At 35.5% G+C, this 21,288-nt stretch overlaps 2 protein-coding genes across 3 annotated transcripts in view; both read right to left on the minus strand.

Annotated features, from left to right (window-relative positions):
- Window positions 1-2,355: 2,355 nt before the first annotated feature.
- LOC149412659 (uncharacterized) lies at window positions 2,356-9,714 on the minus strand. Its single transcript, XM_089645395.1, has 3 exons — window positions 9,703-9,714; window positions 8,824-9,588; window positions 2,356-3,048 (listed from the first exon to the last, which is right to left on the minus strand). Exons 1-3 carry the CDS (start codon window positions 9,712-9,714, stop codon window positions 2,356-2,358), a joined length of 1,470 nt encoding a protein of 489 aa, XP_089501521.1.
- Window positions 9,715-13,939: 4,225 nt separating this feature from the next.
- Window positions 13,940-21,288, minus strand: part of LOC149412660 (uncharacterized) — a 320,577-nt gene continuing 313,228 nt past the window's right edge. Inside the window, exons 1-2 of one of the 2 annotated variants that reach the window (XM_089645567.1) lie at window positions 14,887-14,925; window positions 13,940-14,692 (exon numbers count right to left, since the gene is read on the minus strand). In XM_089645567.1, coding sequence (XP_089501693.1) covers window positions 13,940-14,692; window positions 14,887-14,898 — 765 coding nt within the window. In that variant the 5' untranslated portion in view covers window positions 14,899-14,925. Of the gene's footprint in view, window positions 14,693-14,886; window positions 14,926-21,288 lie in introns of those variants that run through there. The other variant, XM_089645566.1, reaches the window with a different exon arrangement.

Below are 21,288 nucleotides of genomic sequence, written 5' to 3' on the forward strand. Positions count from 1 at the left end.
ATTTTGTAAATAATTTTATAAGAAAGCAAAAAAGTTAATCAAGTAAAACTGTCACTGATAATCTTGGCTATAATACTGTATTTTTTTAAAGTTGTTTCCTTTACGCGTTCATACATTACTGTTGAAAAAATATTATTTTTTTTAGTTTACAGTTAATTTTTTTATTGAGTAATTTATCTTTTTATTTGTATTCTACTCAAACGAAACGTTAGGAAAACCTTCAATTTACTTAAAGCATATTTTTTAGTATTCATAATATACACCAATTCGTTATAAAAATTAATCAAAGTAGTGATTTAGCACTAAGCTTTGTCTTAAGATAATATCTACACATTTGTTATGCCGAAACGATAATTATTTGAAATTCCCTCTATAGGAAAAAAAAACCGTAAACTAAGCATTGAAAATTATTAAAAACACATTGTGTTGTGCTATTAAATATTTTAAAGGCATGAAATAATTTAAAGCGTAACTTTAAATGAAAATAAATCATTTTATCGAGAAATTTTGGCTCTCTTTCAAACGAGTTGTGTTTTATTAAACATTTTCGCTTAATCGTTATCGTTTTTAATATTAGCGCGCTCCTAATAATCGTATTTACACATCTCCCTTTCAAACCATTTTTGAACGCTTACTACGGGGCCTTATGCTTTTAAAAATAGCCCAAATGAACATTATTAAATTTATAATATTCGTAAATAATTTATACAGCAAACCGTGAAATATGTATTTTCAAACCAAAAATGCTGAGGCACCACGTGTTTTAGATCCCTTAACTTATTTTTAACATTGAAATATTATGTTTCAGCTTTGTTTTTCAAAAATATTACTTACTAGTTATTACTTCGGAAGAACTTTTTATCAGTTTCGTGTTTACCGTATACATTACTGAAATGATGTTTTTTCACCACGACAATACTGACAAAATGATTTAATTGTTTTTAAATTAATAAATTCATTTAATATCTCCCTTTTATATACAGGGTGGTTAGGTGCGTACTTGAAAATCAAAAACATTAAAAATCAGGTATTGTATAGTTAGGGTCAAGGCGACGACATGAGGAAAAAAGTTTGCCACCAAATTTCACCAGAGATTAAAACTTTGTTAACATTTTGTACTCCAAATTATGGCAGGAATCACCGATTAAAATAAGTCAAAGTACGTCCCTTAACATCCTGTATATCGAAGAGAGTATATTGGAAGTTTGATTTTGATATAAATCTAGCTTTATTCCGAGATTGCAATGAATGTATTCGAAAATAATTCAAAACAAGAGGAAGATCACTGTCTATATGCAATTTCTAAAAATTACCCCCATCCCCGTTTCGCAGCCCTTAAAGCAAAATTTTGATCCTCGATGAAATTTTGCACACTTGACGTTCAAAATAAGAGGAATATTACTGTTTACACCTGATTTCTAAAAACTCTGCAAAAAACTCGGGCAAATTAAGGGACTACAGTTAGAAATTCAATATATTTTGAATAAGTAAAACAATTGAATAAGTAAAACAATTTTACTGAAATTACAAAGTTACGGATGAAATTTAGAAAATTTCTCAAATCCAAATCTAATATTCAAAATTTTAAAAGAAATAATAGACAAACTTCTACATTGTCATCTATTTTATTTTGGATTTCTCATTGGCAGTAATGAAATACATCCAAAACATTTGAAACTTAATTAAAATAAGTAAAACAATTTTACTGAAATTACAAAGTTACGGATGAAATTTAGAAAATTTCTCAAATCCAAATCTAATATTCAAAATTTTAAAAGAAATAATAGACAAACTTCTACATTGTCATCTATTTTATTTTGGATTTCTCATTGGCAGTAATGAAATACATCCAAAACATTTGAAACTTAATTTACACGCTGCACACTGCAGTGCACGTCAAGGTTGTCATTATTTCTCTGGACTGCAAATGTAGCCAGACGAACGATAGGGGTTAAATAGTTTAAACCATTGATAAATATATAAAATTGCATAAATTCAATTCAAATAAATTAGAAATATGCAAGCTAATGCAATGAAATATATATTTGTAATATTTTTTCACTATGGTTAAAGTCTTGGTATTTGAGTTGAGTGAGATTTATTTTCATATAGAGATTGCACTAAACAGACTTTCTTTTCAATGGTTTGAATTAGGGAAAAATTGAACTCTATTAGACTTGACCATTGCCAAAGTAATAATAATACACAATCAAACAAAATAAATAACGTTATGAACCATATTTATTCAACAGTGATTTTGTAATAAAGATATGGTGAGAATAAAAATAAAATTTTTATACAATTAATATCACATCAAACGACTTATTTAAAACATCCACTAGAACGTGAAGATTTTTAGTAGTGGGCGGCAGTGTGGGCGGCGGCAACAGCGGCTTGATGGGCGGCCTTGGCGTGAGCTACCTCGGGGGTGTCTACTACACGTCCATCATGTCCCAGAGGAGCGGCTCCATGAGCGTATGCTCCCTGGAGGGCGGGGGCGGCGTAAGCACCGTTGTAGGCACTCCTGTAAGCTCCATGGGCGGCACCGCTGGAAGCGGCGGCAACAGCGGCGTTGTGGGCGGCCTTAGCGTGGGCAACTTCAGGGGTATCTACGACACGTCCGTCTTGACCGATGGGGGCGGCTCCATGAGCGTAAGCTCCGGAGTAAGCTCCAGCGTAGGCGGAGGCACCGTTGTATCCATTGTTGTAGTGACCGTTGTCCTGGCTTTCGGCCAGACCTTCTCCCTTCCACTGTCCATCTTCACCGTTGTAGGCGGGGGCGGCGTAAGCACCGTTGTAGGCACCGTTGTAAGCTCCATGGGCAGCACCGCTGGAAGCGGCGGCAACAGCGGCGTTGTGAGCGGCCTTAGCGTGGGCAACTTCGGGGGTGTCTACGACACGTCCATCATGACCGATGGGGGCGGCTCCATGGGCGTAAGCTCCGGAATAGGCGCCAGCGTAGTTTGATGCACCGTTATATGCACCATAACCATGGTCGTACTGTCCGTTGTCCTGGCTCTCGGCCAGACCCTCTCCCTTCCATTGTCCCTCATCATTGCTGATGTAGTTAGCGGAGACAACGGCTCCCACGCACAGGAAAGTGAAGATCTGTAATTAGAAAAAATTATTAGTTTTATGAGATGATAGTGATATTCTTAATGAAAACTTATATCTCTTTATCGTATGCAAATAAATCCTTGGATTGTTTACTTACAATAGCGTTCATGTTGATAGTCTTGTGTGAGCCTTTTCTGAGAGGAAAACTGCTTGTGATTAATTTGAAGTTCACGCGGTGGTTTTATACTATCCGTTAACTTTCTTCCTTGAGCTAATTCTTGGGTAGGAGTGGGCGTCAAGTGTAACGGTACATGATATTTTTTCATAGTGTAAGCAGGTAGTTGTTTAAATATAATTAGGTATGCAATGTGAACTTGAAATTTGATTTCATTGCCAAGAAACAAAAACTTGTTGTTTTTTCTTAGAAATTATTTAGAAGGCAGCAGGTTCTTGCTAGTTCGCGTTAGTTATTAAATAAAGCTTATTTGTTTTATAGTTATAGATTTTAGGGCAATATGCCGTGGTGCGATACCTTTTTCTTTAGGGAACGTTTCAGATAGTCTTACATTTACTATCTTCTGGCAGATATTGGCGTTATAACCCGAAAAATCAATCAATATAATAATTCCTTTGACCGAAAAAACAGTAAATATTTTTGAATATTTGTTTCAGCTCAGGATTTAAGGAGCTTTAAGCTTTGACATCACACTGACCGGCTAACAGAGGTTTATTTTCTATTTTATTTTTTTATCAATATAAAGTTTTTTACGTGTATTTTTCGACATCTGTCTCACAAGGGAACACCTGTGTTAAGACAGACGTATTCAGATACTTAAAGAATATTTACATGCATAACTAAATCCAAATACAAATTATAAAGTTGTATACACTTTAAACCATGGAGACAATAGAGAGATAATAGAAAGTGTAGGTAAAGGGATGACAATATTATAAATGTATATGAAAAATAAATGCATTTAGTTGGAGGACATGGTTACAAAGGGGCTTTTATAAAATTATTGATTCTAATATTTTATTTTGTAGGTGAATTGTTGTTATTCTTTACGTGTAATTTGGTTTACAGATGTTTGCGATAGTTGGACGCCCAATACTTGTTATCCATTTCTTTATTTCATGTTTGAATTTGGTCATTGACTCTGTTTGTTTAATTGTGGCTGGTAGTTATTGTATAGTTTGCAAGCTGTGTATTTAAAATGTCTTTGCAAAAAGGTGGTTTTAGCAAAAGGAGTTTGCAGAAGTACTTTGTTTTTGGCTCGGGTATTGTGTATCGTTTGAGTTTGTTTGTACAGAGTTTTGCTGTTTTGGTGTAAATTAATCAAGATGGATCTTGCAAAGATCTGTTTTATTTCCATAACGATAGTATCAAAGAAAGTATCAGTGCTGGTAGAAAGAGGAAGTTTGAGAATTATTTTTACGATTAATTTTTATGCTTTAATAATGGGGTCGAGGGCACTAGAAGAAGTATTACCCCAAGCTAAAATTCCGTATTCTATGTGTGATTGGCAAAGTGCCAGTTTATGAATGCAATGAAGCTACGAAAACTTTATTGCCTCCGTGGTCGAGGGGTATTGTCGCGATTAGCAATCCGGAGGTTTCGCGTTCAAATCATGTAGTGCGCAGTATATTTTTAAAATCTAATTTAAAAATTAATTAATTCAAAATTACATTGAGTATGTTTGCGGCACGTTGCAGATTATAAAATATCTCCCCTGTGATCTATGGGGTTTTTTCACAAACTCTCCTCATCAATAAAAACTACGGAATTCAAAAAACAATTGAACTTTTATTGTGACAGATCGACAATGTACGCTATGAAAAAAATATTGTATCCTTGGTATCCTTGAGGATATCGGTTACCCAAAGGCGACCTGGGGGTCTAGCACAGTTAAATCGATAACTTTACAGTATCGGATCAATAGACTTAACTATCGATGATATCATACCAATTTTATGAGCACGGTAGCGCTATTGATAGCTAGAACGATATATTTGTTTTTAATGTCAGTTTATTAGATACAATACTTAATATAATTTAAGGGCTGAACGTGTGCTGTGACTCCTATTATACAATTTAATAATATTTAACGTAATAAATAGGAAATCGATATGGGAACACTGGCGAATCTCTCTAGGAATTTACATTCCTAAACGCCAGACGGCCACGTAAAAGTAAAAAATACTATAAAATTGACAATGTCGAATTAGAAGAGAATTATTTATAACATTCCCAAGTTCGAATGTACTTTTTGACATGTATTTGATTCACGAAGTCATTAGTCATAACTAACAAAATTTGTTTTTCGAAGCTTGAACAGAATCTGTTATGGACATGTTTTTTGACATGTATTTAATTCACGAAGTCATTAGTCATAACTAAAAAAAATTGTTTTTCGAAGCTGGAACAGAATCTGTTATGGAATCTTACATGAGTCAATTAAGTCTATGGATCTTGTATATGATTTCATTCAGTTCTAAAAGCTTGGTTAGTTTCACCTCCATTCATTAATAAGCCGTTTATTTTGTAAGCCGTGCATATTGAAAACATATCTGGCACCTTGAAGGCCGCGCTAAAAGCGACGTGTATGTCTACCGACTGTCAGAATCGTTTTCTGACCGTGCTCGCAAATATCGCTAACCTACCAAAGATTACGGATTTCATAATTATGTTACTGATATAGAGTTTCATCTATCTAGCGTGCTAGATACCCAGAACTCTAAGGTTGGGTTAGTTTAGGTTATGTTACCCAGAACTCTAAGGTTGGGTTGATTTACAGAAATTGGAATTTGTTTGTCATCAAAAGGCGAAACAGGACCATTTTTTTTAATTTGAAAGATACCACCAAACGCCGATTCTAGGTCCGATTGTGATCATAAACAATTTTTGATCAGCAGAAAAGCAAAACCGTCATGTTAACTGAAACGGACCTTGAATTAGCGTTTAAGAGGAATCTACAAGCCAAAAATATATATTTATTCTTGGTATACCTTGTAGATAATGGGCATTAAAATCGCTTGACAAACGGAGTCCAGAAACGTTCGATTTCAAGCACCAAACTGGTTTTTATTTATTTTGTAAATAATTTTATAAGATAGCAAAAAAGTTAATCAAGTGAAACTGTCACAGATAATCTTAGCTATAATACTGTATTTTTATAAGTTGTTTCATTTCTATTGAAAAAAAATTTGTTAGTAGTTTACATTTATATTTTTTATTCAGTAAATTATAATTTTATTTGTATTATACCCAAGCGAAACGATAAGAAAATTCAATTTCTCTAAAGCATATTTTTGGTATTCATAATGTTCACCAATTCGTTATAAAATTTAATCAAAATAGTGATTTAGCATTAAGATTCGCATTAACGGAGACTTGTCAAATGTAAAACAAACAAAAAAAACAAAATATCACCAAATATTTGTGAAACATCCAAATTTTGTGGTTGGTGTTGTTGTCATAATGATTCAATTAGTACTGTATCAGACAGAAGTGAGATACATAAGACTGTAAATGGGCCGGTGATTCCAATCTGTGGAGGCGGAAGATGTCGTCCTTCAGTGGCGTGGGGGAGTAGAACGAGGCCATCTCTGAAGCCGCTGTAGAGCTGGTCCAATCGCTTGTTTTTGATGCTGATCCCGGGTCTGGTACAAAGGGGTAGGCAAGTCCGTGGTCCAGGATGAGGCGGGGGTCAGAGTAAAAGAAGGCGAGCAGAGGCAGAAGTCGGAGCGAGGTAGAGGGCAGAGCAGAGAGAGAGTTGTAGAGCTGGTGATGGTTGCTGGCTATCTCCCCTTTCTAAGGGGTTTGTGCCCGTTTTATAGGCCGCCGGCGGTGGCCCCACGCTCACACGGCTCTCGCTTTCTCTTTGATTCTAGGAATCGAGAGCCGTGTTGTGACGCAATGGCGACGCCCCGCCGGCCCGTTTACCGCCGCTCGGCCGGTAATTTCGGGCCGTGGTCGAACGTGACCACGGCTTTCCTTTGTTTGGGCACGATCCTCAGAACCGTGCCCGTGGGACGTAATGACGGCGTACCACCGGTCATTTGTAACGCTATGACGGCGCACGGCCGCTTGCTTTGGGCCGTGGCCGAACGTTCCCACTGCGTTTAGGCACGATTTTCATAATCGTGCCCGAATTATATCTCATTTTATTTCACCAGCTCTCACTCTCTGCCCGTATTCCTATAGCCCAGCTCTGACGTTTTATTTATAACAAGATCTCAAATACTTTTTACATCATTTTACATACATTTAAATTTTACATTATTCATATTTCGGACAGTTTGTTCAATTTAACAACAGGGCAAATAGCAAATTTTAATATGGGGCAACCGCGTCTGAGCCCGGAGCAGTACGTCCGTTACAATTACAATGGGGAATATTGTACAATGGGGAATATTGTACAGTGGGGAAAATTGTACAATGGGGAATATTGTAAAATGGGGAATATAGAACAATGGGGAATATTGTACTGAGGCTCACATTACAAAATAATGTATTCAAATTCTCTTTTGTTCTACCAAACATGCAATGCAACCATCAGTTTCCAATCTTTATGTATTAACTCTTCATGAATTAGTAGGTGTAGGTATCCTTTATTTTATATTATTATTTTTTTAATAAGTTTGGGAATCAAACATTAACTCTTTAAGTTTTAAACTATTTCGATTTTTCATTCTTTTTCTCCTTTGCCTTTCTTTCATTTTTTTTTTAAATCTTAAGCTGTACAAAATATGTATGTGAATTAATTTCAATTTTGTCTCCCGTATAACGAAAATTCCTGCTAGTTGGACAAACATTTTTCAATTTTTTATAATAACCTGTACTGAATAAAAATAATTAAGTTATGGTACTGTAAATAAAAAAAATAATTAAAAGTTGACGTACACTTTTTTTTTAGAAAAGTTATTAAAGAAGAAAATTAATCTCATAAATCTAAACGAAACATGAAACAGAACAAGACAAATAAAATGTTTACGGTCACAACTAGGAATCGAACCCAGAATAAATCCTCCGGTTCTTAACTGACAATAGCTTTCATGTTGTTAGTCTGGTGAGAGCCTTTTCTGAGAGGAAACTGTTTTTAATTAGAAAAACGATTTTGCAAAGGTTTTATTCTAATCGAAGCCTTCGTGAGAAGGTGAGAATGGTGGTAGTTTGGAATAACGTTAGCGGTTCAACAACTCACACCAATTAATTAAACGTTATATTTGTCGATATCATGACGATATTTCAAAGATATTTTAAAGCTAGGTTTTTATTTGAGAACGTAATGTTTTTTTAGTTTTCTGTGTCTTGTTCTGTTTGATGTTTCGTTTAGATTTTTAGTATTATCTTCTTCCTTGAATTTGTGACATGTTTCCCAAAAATGACAACATTGGCTCTATATAAGAATATAATAATATGATAATAAGCTTTTGTGGCTAAATACTGTTAAGTTAGTGATTTATTTATCAATTGGCGAGTCAAAGAGAGGTGACTTAAGATTCGGAGTTGGGTATAGTAAAAACATTGAAATAAATTAAAGAACCATCAGATTTATTATGTTCAACGGTGAATTTGGTCGAAAGAAATCATAAATAACAATATTTTCAACAAACAATGAATGAAAACAATTTTGAAAAAAATGTTAAAAAAATAGAACTAACATACAACTACTATCACATATTATAGGTAAGCATAAAACACTGTTAATATGAAAACATATGGAATCATTCATTAAAACCTGAAGATTGTTAGTAGTGGGCGGCAGAGTGGGCGGCGGCAACAGCGGCTTGGTGGGCGGCCTTGGCGTGAGCTACCTCAGGGGTGTCTACTACACGTCCATCATGTCCCAGAGGGGCGGCTCCATGAGCGTAAGATCCATGGACGGCAGGGGCGGCATAAGCTCCGTGAAGGGCAGGGGCGGCGTAAGCACCGTTGTAGGCACCGTTGTAAGCTCCATGGGCGGCACCGCTGGAAGCAGCGGCAACAGCGGCGTTGTGAGCGGCCTTAGCGTGGGCAACTTCAGGGGTATCTACGACACGTCCGTCTTGACCGATGGGGGCGGCTCCATGAGCGTAGGCTCCAGAGTAAGCTCCAGCGTAGGCGGAGGCACCGTTGTATCCATTGTTGTAGTGACCGTTGTCCTGGCTTTCAGCCAGACCTTCTCCCTTCCACTGTCCTTCTTCACCGTTGTAAGCGGGGGCGGCGTATGCACCGTTGTAGGCACCGTTGTAAGCTCCATGGGCGGCACCGCTGGAAGCGGCGGCTACAGCGGCGTTGTGGGCGGCCTTAGCGTGGGCAACTTCAGGGGTATCTACGACACGTCCGTCGATTCCGATGGGGGCGGCTCCATGAGCGTAAGCTCCGGAGTAGGCTCCAGCGTAGTTGGAGGCACCGTTGTAGGCACCATATCCATGGTCGTACTGTCCATTGTCCTGGCTCTCGGCCAGACCCTCTCCCTTCCATTGTCCCTCATCATGGCTGATGTAGTTAGCGGAGACCACGGCTCCCACGCACAGGAAAGTGAAGATCTAAAATTCGATAAAAAGTCATTAGTATAATCAGTTTTGTGTCTTCAGTTTTCAAGAATATTATTATTATGAAGAATATTTTTATTTTCTATTAACTTTGAGTTCTAAACTTACAATAGCGTTCATGTTGATAGTCTTGTGTGAGCCTTTTCTGAGCTGAAAACTGCTTGTGATTAGATTGAAGTCCACGCGGAGGTTTTATACTAACCGAAAACTTTCTTCCTTGTGCATATCCTTGGTTGGGAGGGGGGCATTCAACTTTTTTTTGTGAGGCTTCGCTAAATGTTATGATTGGCTCGCTCTTGAAATATTAGATATTAGAACGGATATAATTTCACAGCCGCATGAAATTTCGTAATATTAATATTGCATTCGAAAGCCGTTTTTCGCAGAGAGAAGTCGATTAAATTATCAGCAAGATTTACATTTTCCCTTGCTTACATGAAAATCTTTTTTTCTTGCCTACTATAATAATATAATAATATTTCAAGCAATTTTAAATCTACTAACACTGAACACTTCTAAAACCAAATACATGAGATTCAGCTCAACCATAAAGGGACAACCTAGTACAACACACACAATAAAAACACATAATCATGACTGTAAATCCTATAATACTGAACCTAAATGCAATTGTGAAGATCTTGAATGTGTGAAAAACATCAAGTACCTAGGTGTTATAATAGACAATCATCTTAAGTGGAATTATCACATTGACAATCTTACAACTAGGGTAAGAAAAATTACTCACATTTTATTTGCAGTGCGAAACATAATTAGACAAGTAGATCTAAGAAAAATATATTTCGGACTGTGCAACCCCCTCTTAATGTATGGTTGCATTGGCTGGGGAGCATCAGGAAGATCAATTCTAGATCCGCTTATGAAGGCCCAGAAATCAATAATTAAAGTCATAATGCGCAAACCATATAGGTTCTCTAGCGATGAGCTCTTTAAACAATTTAATGTACTTGATGTTCGTCAAAACTATATAAAAAAGGTTATTATCCATTTACATAAAAATCTAGACAATATTAATAAAATTGATTATAAACACATCACAAGAAGCCACACCAGAAATGACCTTATGATCCCAACAAGCAATACGGCAAAGTACCAAAGGACACACACATACTTGGGACCTAAATTCTACAACAAAATCCTCCCTGAATTAAACATAAAAACTTGTAATATTTCATACATAGGCCCAATAATAACTAAATGGTTGATTGTACTGGGCAGAGGAGAATGTGAAAAAATTTTAAAAAACGTCACGTAATAAATAGACATAGACTAATCACACACTATATATATATATTTCCCATTATTCTAATTATTGCTCATACACAATTGAAACATACACAACAGCTCAAGTTCGACTCTATCATAAGATTGTAACGATTAAACATCACAAATTAAAACATTAATGAGATATATTATAGACATAGACAAATCACACACTTACTTTCACATATTTTTTGGTTTCTTGGAACGGGGAATTCGCCTAGTTAGGAACCAATAATTTCGACCTGATAAGGTACAATAATCAATAATCACAAAATATTTTAATTATATCTTGTATATAACATATTGTACTGTGTGTAAATTTAAATGAATAAATAAATAAAATAAATAAATTTGCACTTCACAATTTAAAAAAATTAATTATAATAGACGAAACGTAAGAGTGGACAAAAAACGCTTTATAAAAAATATTTATTGCACAAAAAGAGTACAAAGGGTATAACTTATAGGTTACATCCTATTTCTTCCAGCTAACCCAACAACGAAAAGATTATTTTATAGCAGTTTCTCCCTACTTACCGAACTAACCCTAGTTTTGGTAGTTGTTAACTAACTCTTGTTTGGTTATTGTTATTTAATCTTCGTAATGGTAGCTGTTTACTTACCCTAGTACTGGTAACTGTTAACTAACCCTGGTATTGGTAATTGGATACTCACCATGGTAGTGGTAATTGGATACTCACCATGGTAGTGGTAATTTTTTACTAACTCTGGAATTTGAAATTTTTAACTAACCCTGGTATTGCTAATTTTTAAATGACCCTGGTATTGATCTTTGTTAACTCTTTGGTAATTGTTAACTAATCTTGGAATTGGTCATTGTTAAATAACCCTTTCATTTTTAATTTGTAAACCGATAATATAATTGTTTGGTTACAGTTTTCTTCTCTATTGTGATTTTAGGTTTAATGTCTACTCAGAATGTTTTTACTTCTGAAGTGATGTTCATTTTGTTTTATATTATATTGTTTTTTCTTGTTCCATAAAAGCACTGTTATTGTTAATTATTTTTTCTCTTATCATTATTTTGTATATACTGTACATTTTTGATGTCATCTTATTTGATTAATATTATGTAAAGATAATTTTTGTTGGAATAATTGGAAGAATATGACAATAGAATATTAAAATATTTATTTTAAAGTTTTTTATTGTTAATTTGATGTGGAATAGCACTAAACTGCGCTGTACAAGTGTTATGTTATAATTATTTACCCAGCCTTTTTTAGTATGGTAGTTGAAATGGCTTTAGCCGATCAGTTCTGAATACCCTTTTGCCTACTACCCAATCTTCTTCTTCAACATTTCCTTTCCCTCCACACTCTCATTAACAATAGAACTTATCCCCCATTTTTGATACCATAGTCCCACTGGCTCCGTATAGTTAGCTGAAAGAAGTTGGTAGACAGACAGTTAACACTAGAAAGACTGTAGCCGTCATTTTGACGGCTGCTCGATGCAAAATGACGATATTTCGATTGTAGTTTATTGTATTCATTTGTTTTTTTTCTTTTCATGATTCTCGATTTAACGAATACGGTTATAAAAACATGTACGTATCTTATTTCCTTTTTGAAATACAATGATTTATATCTACAAAGACCGCGTCCGTGAATTTGTTAACAACCTCTTCCTCCAAATTTTACAATTTTGTGTTGTGGATGTAATCAACCTTTTTTTTTTGGAATCCGATAATAAATTTTATCACACAATTTTAAACTATAATATCCCTCAAATAGGTTATATATTAACCGATTCAAATAACAATTTAATATCTTTGTGCATAAATACTTTTTCTTACCAAAAGCTTAGTCATAGAGTTTTGTATATTTGAATGTAATATATATTTGTATTGCACGTCTTGAGTTTCCCCAGGACGTTATTCCATATCTGAGTAGATTTCGATAGTGACAAATAGATTATTTTTAACGTATTTATAGGCATGAAATATTTGATTTTGTAATTTCACCCCGCAATAGCTCGTAAAAACTTACAAATATTAACTACGTGCGCATCCTATTTCATGTACGTGTCTACAATTATCCCCAAAAATACATACGTTGTTACCAGTTCAAAGATTCCACATTTACAGGGCTGTGTTAAATTGTGTATACATTCAAAAGCACATGACTTCATTATAGGTGTGATGGTATATTTGGCATGTGGAGATTGTATATGCATTAATTTTTTTTTTTTAATGTTTTATAAGGCCCTCATCAATGTATAACAAAGGTGAATATTTAATTCATGATTGAAATAAATATTATTTATAAGGTTGGTCTGATAATTGCCTCCTGTGGGACTCCCGTTGAAACGTATTTGGCTTTTGTATACGTTTTGAAGATATTCACTTTAATAAGTCGATTTTTACTAAGCATATTGTGAAAATTTTAATTCTGTTAACTTCACCCGCCATAACATAGGGGCATCGCTAGCATGGCGAGTTAAATTACACAATAAATGTTAAGAACTGTAAATTTTATTTTTAAATTAATAAAATGTAAAAAAATGACCATTTTGTGAACAAAAGCACCACTTATGAAGATATTACATAAATTGATAAAAACACCTGTCACCTACGGTTTCAGCAGTTAAAGAATCTCATAACTCGCATGAATAAATTCATTGCTAGATTCCAAAAAACATTGTTGACTGCCAGCTTTAGTGTCATCTCGAATCTAAACTTTTACACTCTTTATACGATGTGTAACAGAAACACCGTTAAACGGTTGTGAAGTGATTTATTTGTTGGTAAGGCTGTTAGCGTTCAACTTTGTTTGTGGAACAACTTTGCATAAAACGAACCGATATAAAATAATACATATCTTAGGAAGCTGAAATAAAAGTGAAAGTACGGAGTGAGTTTAAAAAAAAGAATGAAATAATTTTTCGTACAACATTTATTTATCACACATTAATAATTTTAGATACGGATAAAAACACTAAATTACATTATATACAACTACAATCACATCAAACGTTAGACTTTTTCAGATGGTATTTTGAGGTCTAATTCGAATCATTCACTAGAACATGAAGATTTTTAGTAGTGGGCGGCAGTGTGGGCGGCGGCAACAGCGGCTTGGTGGGCGGCCTTGGCGTGAGCTACCTCGGGGGTGTCTACTACACGTCCATCATGTCCCAGAGGGGCGGCTCCATGAGCGTAAGATCCATGGACGGCAGGGGCGGCATAAGCACCGTTGTAGGCACCGTTGTAAGCTCCATGGGCGGCACCGCTGGAAGCGGCGGCAACAGCGGCGTTGTGGGCCGCCTTAGCGTGGGCAACTTCAGGGGTATCTACGACACGTCCATCTTGACCGATGGGGGCGGCTCCATGAGCGTAAGCTCCAGAGTAAGCTCCAGCGTAGGCGGAGGCACCGTTGTATCCGTTGTTGTAGTGACCGTTATCCTGGCTTTCGACCAGACCTTCTCCCTTCCACTGTCCATCTTCACCGTTGTAGGTGGGGGCAGCGTAAGCACCGTTGTAGGCACCGTTGTAAGCTCCATGGACGGCACCGTTGGAAGCGGCGGCAACAGCGGCATTGTGTGCGGCCTTAGCGTGGGCAACTTCGGGGGTGTCTACGACACGTCCGTCATGACCGATGGGGGCGGCTCCATGAGCGTAAGCTCCGGAGTAGGCTCCAGCGTAGTTGGAGGCACCGTTGTAGGCACCATATCCATGGTCGTACTGTCCATTGTCCTGGCTCTCGGCCAGACCCTCTCCCTTCCATTGTCCCTCATCATGGCTGATGTAGTTAGCGGAGACCACGGCTCCCACGCACAGGAAAGTGAAGATCTGAAATTTGAGAAAAAGTCATTAGTATAATTAGTCTTGTGTCTTCAAGAATATTATCATTTTCAAGAATACCTTCCGCGCACAGGAAAGTGAAGATCTATGAGTTGAAAATATCATTAGTTGTATTACATGAAAGAGAAATTCTTATTTTTTTTACTATAGAATGCAAATAAATCCATGGCTTTGAAACTTACAATAGCGTTCATGTTGATAGTCTTGTATGAGCCTTTTCTGAGAGGAAAACTGCTTGTGATTAGAATAATGATATTCCAAAGGCTTTATACTAATCGAAGCCTTCGTGAAAAGGTGAGTGGGGGGTAGTTTGATATGACGTTAGCGGTTCAACAACTCTGTTATCAAATTCATACTTGAAATTATTCACATGCACTTTCATATGTATGATGAATACCGTTATGGATAGAGAAATATCACAAAACCAGTTTAGAGGCACGTGGGGAATTAAAATAATTGAATTCTCGGACCTGTTTTATTTACGTGAGAAATTTAATAAACCATTATATTGGTATATATAATGAGACTTTGCAATGGATCTCGGAAATTTAATATCGTCGCATTAATTCGTAGAATGCGTAACTCCCAAATGTAAAATTTTACAGGAGGCACAAAAAACCTCGTAGTGAAAAAAAATGAAAGACGGCTTATTCTTTTTATTTATGTTTCGAACATATAATATATTTGGAAATTTATTTTCAATCATTAAACTTTTGTAAGTTAAGGCTTTCTATTTCAAATCGGAGTTAGGAAGTTTACGTAAAAACCGAGAATGGAGATACGCATTTTACAAAAGATACATACTTTTCTGCGAACAGTTTTATGAACAACCTAGCGGAAAATTTGGGAGATAGGAATTTTACATTTACAAAATAAAACACAACAATGTATGTGTATGTCGAGGCAGTCTATTTAGATGCATTTTAATGATGCGGAAGGTTATCGTTAAAGGAGTGGTAATCCTTTTCTAATGTCTGTTTTAAGTCTTGTAAATGCTGGTACTTTTCCTTCCTTAAAGGATTAAATCTGACTCTCAAGTGAAATCTTCAAACTCTGGAGATCATTACAGATTCGGCGACGGTTTTGTGCTGGGTGAGATCTACACTGACCGGGAGTAGTCGTGTCAGAGATGATCGTTAAGTGACGCTTGGAGTTGATGAAGGAGATTGTAGAAGAATTTGATCTGACATTGTCGATCACCCTTGTTGTCCTGTAGAAATAAAACTGATGTACTAACTAGAGTTTGAAAGACCCGGGCAAAGAGTAGCCATGACAGGAAACGTTGTGAAAGAGACTCCTCAGAGTGTGAAGATAGGTGGGAGAGACTTGAAAGTGGAACTGGTGAGCAAACATGTGCTTTAAGCGTAGAAACTCTTCATGCTCAGCATCACTTTGGAGTAAAGTGAACGCTTCATCTTGCCCGGCTGGTCGATCCCGAGGCGAGAAGAAAGGACGTCGATAGATGCGTGCGTTCCTGCGTACAATGCAGGACAATTGACCCTCCACCATCATCCCATGAAGCGGGTAATCTTAATGTTGTGACAACCTGGAGTCGCTTGGCAGTTGATGTTACTCATTTCGGTAGGAAATGTTTACTCACATTTATCGATTGCGGTCCAAGTAGATTTGCCGTGTGGCGGGAAATCGAGTCAGATAATGCAGCTTCGATTATCAGACATTTGTAAGAAGTGTTTCGGGAAAGAGGCCCGCCCAAAGTAGTTCTCATGGACAATGGTAATGCATTTTGTTCCTACAGTGTTACAGATAAGTGTAAGAGATGGAATGTTCGTCAAAGATTTTGCGCGGCATACCGACCAGCTGGAAACGGTATAGTTGAACGACATCATCAAACAATAAAGAGAACTGCAGCCAGAAGTGGAAGCAATCCCCTGCAGGCAGTGTTTCGGTACAATCTTTGGCTGCAAAAAGCCAGGATGATCGAGGTATTGCGCTGTCTAGTATAGTTCACACTTCACACTCGTGGAGACACCCTTCTGCGCAAGTGAATATAGAAGAGGAAGTATTGACTGAGCTCTAAGTGGGCGATCTTCTTGCGGTTAAACCAGTAGATGGGAGATGCACATCGTGCATGGAAGGGTGACAGGACTTACTTCAGTCAACAACATCGAAGTAGATGGCATACCAAGACATGTGCTTGACCCGCGGAAGATGCCTGACAGAGAACGGACTGTGTCTGAGGAGAGACGAGATGGAATTGCCGCACGTTCCACCGTAAATATTTTGGGTTTGTTTGAAGAGGACAGTGAAGAACCGGATCCGGATATGCATCAGGAGGAGATCCATTTGCAAAGAGATGGTGACCTTGAAGAAGAGATAATCACAGAACAAGGACCTATTAGGTATTTACGAAACCGCAGAGGCACATAAAACAAGAGAGCTACGGCAGAGCGTCACACGGTGCAGAAGACGTCAGTTTAGACTACAGATACAAAACACTATTCGTGACTTCACAATTAAAATTAAGGTTATAAAATGTTCAAAATTGATTAATCAACTTATCTCAGTTAATTTCACGGTAAAACTATTACACCGTAAATAAATTTCCTCAGTCAAAAACACAACAAGCGTGCACGGCTCACCGGCCAATACTGAATTAAGGAGTTACGAAGTATTCGCGAGTAAAAATGGCACCATAATTTTACGCAGTTTTCTAATTTGTGTTTATCTAAAAGGTTAATTTTTTTTTAATTTTTCAGTTTTACTAGTCGATGCGGGTCTAATTTTAACACCAGATGGCATTAAAAACGTATTTTCGAAAAATTTGGAGTTACGCAGTCTACGAATTAATGCGACGATATGATTTATCTTAAGATGACACTTGTTCATGTATTGATATGTATTCCATTCTGGACAAACGCAAATTTAAGGAAAGCGTGAATTGTTATAATAGATTGCTTAAGGCTTGAAAAATAGTTTTATTTATTTATGTCTATTCTTGAATACACATTTTACAAATGATTACAGTGGTTTATATTGTAGTACAGAAAAGAGGTAAAAAAAATAAAGAAAATAGGTTGTTGTAGGTAAAACTGTGTGTGAACCTGTGCTGAGGTGTTAACGTGTTTGTGATTAAGAGTGACAGGTATTAGTGTGTTGTAGTAGAAAGTTATTTTTTTTTAATTTGTTTTTCTTACAAACATATATTGAAACATAAAAACACACATTTCTATGTGAGTGTATGTATTTTTGGATGATTCTTGAAAAACATGTGTAATTTTTAATTTTATTTATTATGTTTTGGTTATGTTTGGTTTGGAATTATAATCTTTTTAATAAAGTGAATATCTTGTTTTTTTATCTAAGCTACGATATCTTTTTTGAGAAAGTTTGTAGATATATTTGTAGTAAGTAATTGTTTTAAAAAAAGGGCATACTGTTAAAAAGTTTGTTTGCGTAGTATTAAAAGTGTCTTTGTCCGTGTGTGTCATCGGAATGTTCAGTGTTTTATTTATTGAGGACCTGGTTTTTATTATGGCTTTTGGTTGATTTGTAAGATGAAGATTATTACGGATGAGGTGTAGGAGAGCAGTTTTGGCGTAAAGTTGTCTTATGTTAATACGAATATTAGAGGAGCGCGGAAATATAAAAAAAACAATAATAATTACGCAAAAATGGCGAAAATATATAATAAAACACGATTCGTTTGAAATAGAGAAAAAGTCTCTCGAAAAGTGGTTTAGTTACATTTAAAGATACACTGTGAATTTCATTCCTATGACGTATTAAATAACGATCGATTATTTTTTAAAACAATCCAAAATTATCTATTTGGGATGCGGGTATGAGCATTGTTCGAGCCGGAATCCAATTAAAAAATATCCTTACAATAAAAATTTATAGTGATATATTACAAAAGTAATAACATACAATGAAAACGTAATTAATATAAATGATCAGCCAAAACTCATATAAAAAGATTTGATGTGATTTATTTGTTGGCAGATCATTGCCCTGTCCGGTGTGTATTGAAAAACGTAAGTTTATCGGTTGCGCACTCAAAGGTTAACACCGCCTATTTCGTTTCCCTTTGCGCAAGGCCGAATTCTTTACATTTCCGTACAACTTCCCTATTATTTGTACAATACTTCCGATTAAAGACTTGAAGCGATATACATTGCTAAGTGATATAGCATTTAAATAGATTGTGTAGTATTGTAATTTTTTTCGGATACCTTAGTTATTTTAACTTGCTGTTCCAACTACCACAGCTTTATTTATTTCATAGAAGGCAGCTTATTGTAGTATTTTAATTGTGTTACCTTCGTCCTTCAAGGATCTTTACCATTACATTCATGTTTCAAGCAATGATGAAATGCAAAATACATATTCGTATCTTATAAGCTTTTGCATGCTTTTGAATGAATATAATTTAAATAATTTGAATTATTGTGGAGCCAAGAAAGAGCAGCGCCAAGTATTTAATAAAAATACGGTTATTTCATTTTCAGAAATCTCATCAACAAATAATTGTCCTAAAGACTTTACGTACGTTTTTTTCGTTTTCCTCATTATTTAAATGAGTAGTTCCGTGAACAGTAGACCTCGCGTGCAAAAAGTATGTTTTTAATTATCATTTTTAAAATCATAAATTATTAAAATACGAAATTATGCAATTTTTCCAAAGAAACGCCACAATTTATTATTTTATTTTTTATGTGAAAATTCAGGTTTGGTCACCAATCGCTAATTCATTAAAAAATCTATTCAAATTATCGGTAAACCAGTTAAAAACGGGACTGAAGGCCGCTTCCTGGTAAACTTTTAGTAACTTCGTAATCATTTCGGGACACGTTTTCTTGCACCTGCGTTTTTCTTAATAATATTTAATGACGAAATGTGAAAATGTTAGGTTAGGTGAGGTTCACACTTGTTCCGACATTATGACAAATCTTTGTTATTTTATTAATACTTTGTAACGTGTTCCGACATTATGACAAATCTTTGTTATTTTATTTTTATTTTTTTATTTAGTAAAAGATTATACATTTATAAACATTATTTAAAAAATGTTTTGACTGCCCAACTAGGATGATTCCCGTTTTAGGACAGTCAAATTAGGATGAGTATTAACATTTTGATAAGTTGTTTGATAAGTATAGTACCTATTAAAATAATAATGAAATAAAAAGTATATGTACTTTTAACTGGTGCCTAAGCCTACTAACATATTTTGTAAATATGAATAACAAAGAGAAGAAATAGAATAAAATAAAATATTCAATTGAACATAAGATTAACTGCTGCTTGGATAGCATTCTAATTTAAAAGTACTAGGTAGGTACATATATACACATAATGATAAAGATTAGAACATAAAGGTATCTTTTACATGGTTTATTTTTTGTTGGAGTTTTTGTTGTTTGTTTTTGGTTTGTGTTTGATTTAATTTTTTTGTGTAGTAAAAGTTCAATTTCCTTTCTACCTAATTGATGAAACCAATTAGTGGTCAATTTATGAAGAATAGCTGTGTTTTCCTTTTTCCAAGCATCAGGCATGAAGTTGTATAGTTTTGGACCTTAGAATGAGAAGTGTCTTTGAGCGAGATATGTTTTAGTTGTGAGTGGTACAATTGGATTTCTCCGTGAGTGGTGGGTGTCGTGAGAGTGGTTAATAGATGGGTAGAGGTGGCGTTGTTGATGGGTGTTTAAAATTAATCTTCTCATGTCTAACATCCAGAACTCGAAATTCTTCAAATAGTGCATCGCTATGATATCTAAATGGTTTTTCGAGGATTACCCTTAGTAGTGATTTTTGAGCTTTTGCTAATTTTTCCAAAACAGTTTTTGCACACCCACCCCAACCTAAGGATGCATAGTCTAGAAGTGACCCACACATAGCATCATAGATGAGTTTCAATTATTTTTTAGATAAGATATTTCTGACTGTCATAAACATGTACGTAAGCTTTCTAACCTTTGTGGCAACTAGATCTATGTGTCCGTCCCATCTAAGATATTTGTCTAATATGCATTTTTATAGTATATTTTTTGTCTAGTCTGTATTCCAATTTACAGCAATTACAGGTAGATGAGTAGAATCAATGCATTTATGTATCAAAATATTATATGATTCCTTGGAATGGCCCGCTTCTGTCGCACTAAATCGTATAAATTTAGTTTTTTTCGAATTGAATGTCAAGAGATTATAGTCTAACCAAAGTTTTAGCTGTTTTATTCCACTTTCTTATTTCTAGTGTACATCATTTTATTAATAGTTTATCACGAAACCTATCAATTCATTCGATGAGGGCCTGAAATCCCGTTCTTAACTGGATAACGTATAATTTGAAGAGATTCTTAATAAATTAGCAATATTTTTTATCAGCAAGCATTCTACGTGCAGCTACAGAGGTCAACGGAAAAGTTGGACAACATCTATTGTTTATTGTAATGACTTACTATAAAAAACATGCTTTTTCGCTGTCGTCAAGAACATTGATAAATGCATCGATCAAATTAATGACACCAAACACAGCAATTCATTTTAAACCTGTTTTGCTAATGATTTTAACTCGATATTTGACGCACCGCAAAAAAATGACAATTGGCGAATTATTTTTGCTG

This window comes from Hesperophylax consimilis, chromosome 22 (genome assembly GCF_061612785.1).
Source record: "Hesperophylax consimilis isolate HC1 chromosome 22, BYU_Hcon_1.0, whole genome shotgun sequence".
NCBI lineage: Eukaryota > Metazoa > Arthropoda > Insecta > Trichoptera > Limnephilidae > Hesperophylax > Hesperophylax consimilis.